The 7,901-nt window shown below is 61.1% G+C and overlaps 1 protein-coding gene and 1 non-coding gene across 5 annotated transcripts; both read right to left on the bottom strand.

Annotated features, from left to right (window-relative positions):
* Positions 1–238: 238 nt before the first annotated feature.
* On the bottom strand, positions 239–7,683 carry LOC118889167 (melanoma-associated antigen D4). 4 transcript variants are annotated; one of them, XM_036840910.1, is made up of 13 exons: positions 7,587–7,683; positions 6,416–6,656; positions 5,340–6,170; positions 4,726–4,932; positions 4,557–4,620; positions 4,249–4,328; positions 3,764–3,855; positions 3,044–3,123; positions 2,917–2,959; positions 2,442–2,504; positions 1,338–1,452; positions 624–1,066; positions 239–444 (listed from the first exon to the last, which is right to left on the bottom strand). In XM_036840910.1, the coding sequence occupies exons 2-12, from the start codon at positions 6,623–6,625 to the stop codon at positions 632–634; spliced, it is 2,220 nt and encodes a 739-aa protein (XP_036696805.1). In that variant the 5' UTR covers positions 6,626–6,656; positions 7,587–7,683; the 3' UTR covers positions 239–444; positions 624–631. The 4 variants fall into 4 exon arrangements, with proteins under 4 accessions (XP_036696805.1, XP_036696803.1, XP_036696804.1 ...); XM_036840908.1 differs by having other exon boundaries at positions 636–1,066; XM_036840909.1 differs by having other exon boundaries at positions 6,416–6,626.
* LOC118889341 lies at positions 1,699–1,827 on the bottom strand. Its single transcript, XR_005018480.1, has one exon. It is a non-coding gene; the product is annotated as a small nucleolar RNA SNORA11 (small nucleolar RNA).
* Positions 7,684–7,901: the final 218 nt, after the last annotated feature.

Here is a 7,901-nt window from a genome sequence, read left to right as displayed (position 1 = left end):
GGACCCCCACTGGCATTTAACCGGGGCCACACAGTGTAGGAAATCATGAAACTGTGTGGACCGGAGCCCCTGGAAACTCTTGGCCTCCACACTCAGCTGGCATCTCCGCGCCTCCCAGTGGCTGACCCAGCCACACCCGCCTGCCTTTTAGGGAGAGGCGGCCCCCGCCTGTCTCAGAGGGCCTGACCACGGGCCACTCAGAGCCACACCTGCCCAGGAAAAGGAGAAGACGTCCGACTGATTTTGCAACTTTAATGCAACACTGATACCCAAAACACGACAGCACGACAAAAAGCACACAGGAAAGCAGGAAGGGCAGAGAGCGCGTCATCTGGCATGCCATCTTCCATGGACGGGGAGAAGCTGCCTAGAGTGCCCTGTCGGGGAGGGGGCAGAGGAGGCACTCTGGCTCGGCGGGGGACTGCTGCAGCTCCTCAGCGCTCCCTGGAACCGGGAGACACAAAGGCCAGAACACAAGGGTCAATACAGGTGAACCGTGAGGGATAGGAAGGACAAACTGAGTGTCCTGTCAGGCTCTCCTCGTTCCCCCGCGACACCCCAGGCCTTCCCCTGACTCCTCCCAGCCCCTCCACACCCCATCCTTCAGAGTCTCATCTAATGACCTCCAATCTTACTGAATCCAGGAGAAGAAGCTGGCGCTGGTTCTGGCGGCGTTTCTGGTCCGGATGGTGGAGCTGGTGCTGGGGCCATCGAGCATGCTGGTGCTGGCCGCACCATTGGTGCCACTGCTGATGCCAGCCCTCCAGGTGCCTCTCCTGTTGGCACGGTTGCTATTCAGAATGTACTGATGGTATCTGGCCCAGAAAGCGAAGGGGATTCTGGACCAGGCGTCGCCAAAATCTCCGTCCTCATCCCAGGTCAGGAGTTCGACCTGTATGTCGTCCCAGCTCCACCGTCCAATCAGAGCTTCCTCCCCGATGTTCATCTGGGCCCTCATCTGGGCCCTGGCATGTTCCTCAGCCATATCCACATCCATCGTCTTGAAAGCATCATCCACAGCCTCCAAGAAATGAGCTCTCCATTCCCGGGGGTCTCGGTTCTGATACTGCGGTGGAAGAACAGCAGCCGTCGGAACAGCTACCCCACCTCGCTCGGCACCTGCTTCCTGCCATACGCCCTCCTGAGCGCTTTGCAAAATCATGATAGAAACCCACACGACTGGAATCGGGCTCCCATTACTCTGTGCCAGACCTGGGATTTCGCCCCATCCACTCACTACGTCTGTGAACTTGTGTCAGTGACTTAGGAACCTTTCTGGGCCTCAGCGAACCAACGAGGTATGGGAAACTCCAGCCAGAACAGAGGCTCTGCCTTACCTGGGCGATGAATCTCAGCACCCTCATCTTGCTGGTCTCGTGGCGGGCGCGCAGGCCCCAGAGGAACTCATACTCGGGTGGGCTGCTATTGGGGATCTTCTTGTATTCCAGGTACCTGCGTGAGAGAGGAAAATAAACTTCTGCTTCCAGCCAGGCAGACCTGTTGCTGCACCAGTGGCTCCCAGGTGGCCCCTTCCCAGCCCCGAGGCTGCAGCTTGGCTGCCGCAGGAGGCCTGCCCTGGCCCCGCAGCCCTTGCCTCGCTCCCATGCTCGCTCCCAGGGGTTTCCGCCTCCAAAACTGAGGTGCTCACACCCTTAGGCCACTGGTCCTGCCCAGCAGCCATGTGGAGGGGCAGGGGGCACGTGTAGGGTATTTGTTCATAGGAAGGCCACGAGTTTTGTGCCCCTTGTCACAATAACCCAGGTTCCTGTTGGGTGTGTTGTAAACAGAGGAGCCATTTCTTCAGGCCCCCTGCTCTGAGCACACCCCACCATGGGGCTCGTCCATGGCCTGGCTGAACCCTGGGACAGTCCACCCTAGAAAATGACTGTACAGGAAGAAACAGTCAACCAAGAGCAGTGGACTCCATGCATACTCTCGACCATCTGTGTGTGTGTGTGTGTGTGTTTGTGTGTGTGGTGGGGGGCGTTGGTGGTGAACATGCATACGGGCCTGTGTGAGGGCACACGAGATCTCCAAGCACCGAGGATGGGGTGGGCCTGGGCTAGAAGGTCAGCGGGGCTGGGCTCCAGGCCCAAATGGGCCTTATCCCAGCTGGGGCCATGTCAGGCTTCCACTCTCTGAGCCCCTGGCTCCTGAGGTGTAAAGCCGGGGACACTGCCTAGAGGGCAGGTGCTGAACGAGATGGGGGCTGTACCACCCCACCCGGTGCTCGCAGTCAGTCAGCATGTGTTGCTCCCTTTCCCCAAGCCTCCCTGGAATGGCCCTCCCTCCAACACTCACATTCCCCCCCCCACCCCACTCTCACACCAGACACCCCTCCCTCTGGTGTTAAGACATGGGCTGGGGAATGGCTTCCTCAGCCAGAGCGGCACACGAGGAAGGCCAGAGTGGGAGGCAAAGTGAACTCAGTCGATACTCACTTCTGCTTCACAAAGTCCTCTGTGATGAGTTTCCTCAGATCGCCCAGGAATGGGTGCCTCACCCTGAGTGCAAGGAAAGGAACGCATGACTAGAGACAGTGGCAGTGCCCGGGGTGGGCGGGAGTGCTCCCAGCAGGACTGAGAGCTTCCCAGCCTGTGGGGTGTCCCCATGGATGCCTGGGCCGGCAGCAGAGGCCAGACGGCCACTTGTCAGCGATGCCCCAGGGAGGGGTTTGACGGAGCCCCCAGGTCCGATGGTTTCTCTTAGTTCTCATCTGGGAACAGAGAAGGCACACGGAGCAGAGGGGGTGCTCAGAGTTCAGGACCGTTTCCCCACGCACCCTGGTGGGACCCTTTGCACTCTACCTAGTCCAGGACGCCACGCCCCGCAGAGACCACTAGGCCACTGCAATCCCAGGGCCTCTTGTGCCCAAGGACACACTGAGGAGTGGGAGCCGAGAGACCCCAATCATACCCGGGGCGCAGTCCCATCTTGCGTAGTGCCTCCCAGAGGACAGCTGCGAGGGGAGATGAGGTACAAGAGTTTAGCACACGGAGGTGAGACGGCGGGCAACCCCCCAGCTGCAGGTCCAGCCACTCACCCTCGCTGGCACGGTTGCCGTTCATGAAGATGACGCCCAGAATCACCAAGAGGAGACTCAGCCTGGGAGTGTCCTTGGTCCTGAAAGTGTAGAAAGAGGGATCCTGTCCAGCAGCCATTTGCCCGGGGGGACCACAGCCGGCTCACTCAACTGGCCTCTCCCAGATTGCTGGGCTACAGGGCAGTTCCTCCCACTCTGTATGGCTTGCGCTACCTGGTCCAGACAATTCATTCCTCGGCCTGAGACCGAGTCCCTTCATCCATCAAATGGGGATGCTAACACCTCCTCCCAGGGCTCTGACGAGGATGGGGTTAGGCAGGCAGCAAACGATTGGCAACCCTGTGTCCAGAGGCACATCCAGACCTTCCCTGCCCTTTGCGCATGGCGTCGGGAGCACGACTCCACTGGAGAGCCCCCCCCCACCCCCGTCCCCCTCCCGAGGCCCACTCTGCCGAGCCCTGGCCAGAACCTTAGCAGGGAGAGGCAACCAAGAAGCTTGCTTTCCTAGGAAGATGGGGGTGGGGAAGGGTGGGCAGGGGCGAAACCCGGAGAGCAGCAAATCCTCGGCCCAGGCTACTGCCCCTGCCAGCCCTTAACTGCTCAGCACTGCTAACTCTGGGTGGGAGCCGTGCTAGGCCCCCCAACCCCACTTTCCCGTTTCTCTGAGAGGAGGGCGGAGGCACCACCAAGGAAGGCCACCACCCTCCTGTGCTCTCTCACTTTCCCAGGAGGCGGGCTGATGAATCCCGTGTGCAGACAAGAATGTAGAGGTGTTCTTCCTTGTCGATTTCCTTCAGGTGGATCCCAAACTTCTACATGAGGGAGAAAACAGAGTGTGAGATCAAACATCCATGCTGGGTGTCCTGCAGGCAGTCACTCAATTCCCCATTAGAACTCTTCCTTGGCGGGGAGCCCCAAGCCCTGGGGGAGGAGGAAGAAGAGAGGCCGCAGAGGAAGTGCCCTGTGGGAGCACTGACACTGGCTGAGACAATGGGATCCACCTCAGGAGACCACCCCAGACACTCAGAGAGCACGAAGGGCAAGAAGGAGGGAAGCAGGCAGGCAGAGGAAGCTCCCAGGTGGAGAGGCCAGGGAGGGCTTCCTTCCAGAGCACGTAGTCCTGCCCTTGGGCCTCGAGGGGATGCAGGGGGCAAGGGTTCCCTGCGGCTCCTGCTCCACAGAGCTGCCCCCGGCCCCGCACCCACCTTTTCCAGAGTGTACGTTGCTCGTTCAATGATCTCAGGGAAATGTTCGTCGTATTCTCGGATGACATCCTTCAGCATGTCTGCAGGAGGGGAGGGGTGGGCAAAGCACCGAGGCTGAGCAGGGGCCACAGAGCTGCAGCCTTTCTGTCAGCCCTGCTGAAGGGAGCACACTCAGGACCCCACACCGTGCAAATGGAGCCATCAGCCAGGCCTGATGTGTGTGTGCGGGCATCTGATGGGAGGCCCACAGGGCAGGGTTGTGGGAGGGGGGAAGGGCAGAGCTCAGGGAGGGGGCACAGGTTGCCCACCTGAGCGCTTGATGGGGATCTTCTTGTAGTCTTTAATCATCAGATATTTCACCAACTTATTTGCCTGGAGAAGGAGGGAGCACACGGGGAGACCAAGGCGTGGGCGACCTCAAAGAACAGGCCCGCGAGGGAGGGGAGGAGCGAGATGGGGGAAGGGCAGGCTTCTTACCCTCTCTTGCAGAAGGGTCACATTGCGGGGTGGCAAGCACAGAACGTGCCTTGAGGGTACCTGGGACCTCAGGGCCATGGGGGGCCGAGGGGCCATCTGAGGCCGCACAGTCGTCAGTGGGGGCTGCGATGCCCTCCAGGTCGGTGGGACCGCAGGAGGCTCTCTCTCCTCCTCGCTGCTCTCATATTCGTCATCCAGGTGCTTGGACTGTACCATTAGACAGAGGAGAGACTCAGGGCTTCCAGGCTACCCGTGCAAAAGCACCTGGCACACATCTTAACCAGAGCAGGTACTTGGAGGTAAGGGTAGTAGGAACAGCGGATGACACGTGCCGAGTGCTTACTAAGTGCCAGGCAATGAGCCAACCGCTTCTCCCTCCAGGCCCGAGGGTACGGACTACGTGGAGTAAAAACATGCTAGTTAATCTGTCTTGGAGAAACATGCACAAGGTGAGAGAAGAGGGGAGGGAAGGAGAGGGAAGGAGAGGGGAGGGGAGGGGAGGGGAGGGGATACGGGGAGGGAGAGGAGGAGGCAGAGAGAGGAGGAGGCAGAGAGAGGAGAGGGCAGAGAAAGCAGGGGAGCAAGGGGGGTTGGAGACAGCAGGGAGGTCTCACCTTTTTTGTCCTCTTGCCTCCCATCCTGGCCCAGGGCTCCGCACTCTGCTGAGAGGTGGCAGCTGCACCCTCAGGCTCAGGGATGCTCGTGGCCATCTTGGCCTTGGCAGCAGCTGCTGCCACAACATTCTGAGGCTCCACCCACCGAGTCTTGGCGAGAGCCTTCCCAGACTTGGTCGTCTTGGGCCGGGTGGCTGCCCCCTCCCCGGCAGAGGCTGCCTGGGGCCCCTCGGAGGCAGCACTGGGGCCCTCTGTGGCAGCCTCTTGGGCCGGGGCAGGTCTCTTGGGGCGTGGGAAGGCCATGCCACTGACACCTGCCGGCTGGGTGAAATCAAAGACATCGTTCTGACCCAGGAAGGCTGTTTTGGGCCGGGTGGCATCCATCTCACTGGCACGCGGGGCCTGGGAGAAAGCACAGGCCGTACTAGGGCCCTCGGCAGCAGCCTCCTGGGCCCGGGAGGATGTCTGGGGCTGCGTGGACCTTGCTGGAGCCCCGTGGGTGGCCATCTCGCTCTTGACTAGCATCTGGGAGCTGTGCGGAGAAGCAAGGCTTGTCTCAAGGGTGGCTGCCTGAGCCTCGGCAGCCGATGTCATGGGCTGGGTATCGCCTCCTGAGCCCTGGTCTGTGGCCACTGAGTGGTTAGCGACCACCTGATGGTAGGTGGCACGGGCAGCAGCAGCAGTGGCCCGAGCAGCTTGGTTAGAGGAGGCGGCCCGGGCTACGTTGGCAGCACGGGCAGCCGGCTCGTTGGCAAGTGTTTCTGGATCCATCCGAAATGCCTCCAGCAGAGTCCTGGCCAGCATAGGGTTTTCAAGTTCCCAGGGCTCATTCTGCAAGACCAGGGAGGGGAGGGCAAGGCAGACAGCTGTACACACTCGCCCTGTGCTGGCCAGCCCCCGACCAGCCCCCAGACCCTCCCAAACCCCCCTTCTCCCAGCAGGAGAGGGGAGGTTTGGTGGATGTGGGCAGTCCTTCCCCATTCAACTCCAGCCTTCACCCACCCCCTCCTCCCATCCTCCCTGACGTCGCAGGAGGGAAGGCCCAGGGCTAGCAGGTGGCCGACAAGGGGCCTCACCGCTAAGATGCGAAAGCCTGGACCCAAGCTCCCAAAGGCTCTGAGGATACGGATGTCAAAGCTGGTGAGGGCTCCGTAGCCTCCAAAAGCACCAAATTCTTCATAGTCGTTGCCTTCAACCATGTCTTCCTCCCCGACTTCATCACTACCCTCGTCCATGTCTTCAACGTTGTACACTTCAGATTCTTTGCGGTAGCTTCCCTCAGCCATGCTGGGGGTCCCAAGGAGAAGAGAGCTCAGCCTGAGAGGGACGGGGAGGCCTCTTCAGAGGGAGGGGGCGGGACCCAGCAGGAGGCCGGATCTCTCAGGAAGTGGGGGGCTGCAATCATCAGGTTACCAGGCAGTATAAGGTCGGGGTGGGTGGGGGAGTGAGGGCTGCTGGGGTAGATTCCCTCAGAGGCAGAGCCCTAAGAGAAGGATAGAGGAGGTCGGAGGAGACCCTACACTGAAAGGGGAGTTTAGGACAGGCAGGCTCCCCGGCCCAGCGGCTGGATTTGAACAGGGGGTGCACTGGCGGGCTTGGGTCCAAAGAGTCCCATAGGAGATGCGTTGAGAGAGGGAGAAATAAAGCGCCTGAATTTAATGCCTGGAGCAGGGGGCCAGGACGGTGGGGAGGAGATGACATGAGAGGGCTCAGACAAACGGGGACCGCTGGAAGCTCTGGGAAAATGAATCCCAGGGACCCTCTAAGTGCCGGTGGGGGGGATTCAGCTGATTCAGGTCTAGGTTGGGCTCATACAGGAGCGCTCAAGGTGGATGGGGTGGGGGTCTTCGGACTAGGTGAGGCTCGAACTGGAGTGCTGGAGGTCTCAGAGGCCAGGACTGCAACTCCAGGAAGGGGGCAAAACGTTCAGTTCCACTGGATTGATCTCAGAGTGGTTGGGGTGGAGGTGGGGCCTCCGCTCTAAGGAAGCTCAGCACGGAGCACACGGGTCTGTTAAAGGGGTTCGGATGGTGGGCTCCGGTGTAAGTAGGGCTCGGATCGGGGAGCCTGCGTCTGGTGGCGGTGGAGGGGGGCGGCTCCTATCTAGACCGCGGGTCTAACGGGGTTCAGGTTCTGCGTGCTCGGGCTTTGTTCAGATCCGGGGGCGGGGGATTGGGGATGGGGAGGGCACAGCGTACCCTCGTTCCACTCGCTCTCTCCCGGTCCTGTCTGGGGCTGGATCCTTACCTTCCCTGGGGCTCCAATGGCGTCCGTCCTCAGCACCAGGAACCCCGCAGCCGCGCCCTCGCCTACTGCTGCCAGCACAGCAGCTCCGACCACCCCGCCCCTTTTCTCCGCGCACCGCCCCCCTCGCAGCGCGGCTGGGCAGCCTGCGCATGCGCGGACCCCTTCAGCCGGCCCGCTTTCCCAACAAAAGCCTTTCTCACCAGGTCCCCAGTGCGCATGCGATTCCGCCAGTGGGTGGGCGGGGTGGGGGGCGTTTTTTCCTTCCCGCCAGATTCCCCTCACCGTTCCCCACCTCCGCCTCCGCGCCCCCGATCG

This window comes from Balaenoptera musculus, chromosome X, assembly GCF_009873245.2.
Source record: "Balaenoptera musculus isolate JJ_BM4_2016_0621 chromosome X, mBalMus1.pri.v3, whole genome shotgun sequence".
NCBI lineage: Eukaryota > Metazoa > Chordata > Mammalia > Artiodactyla > Balaenopteridae > Balaenoptera > Balaenoptera musculus.
This window is presented reverse-complemented; position numbering and strand designations above follow the sequence as displayed.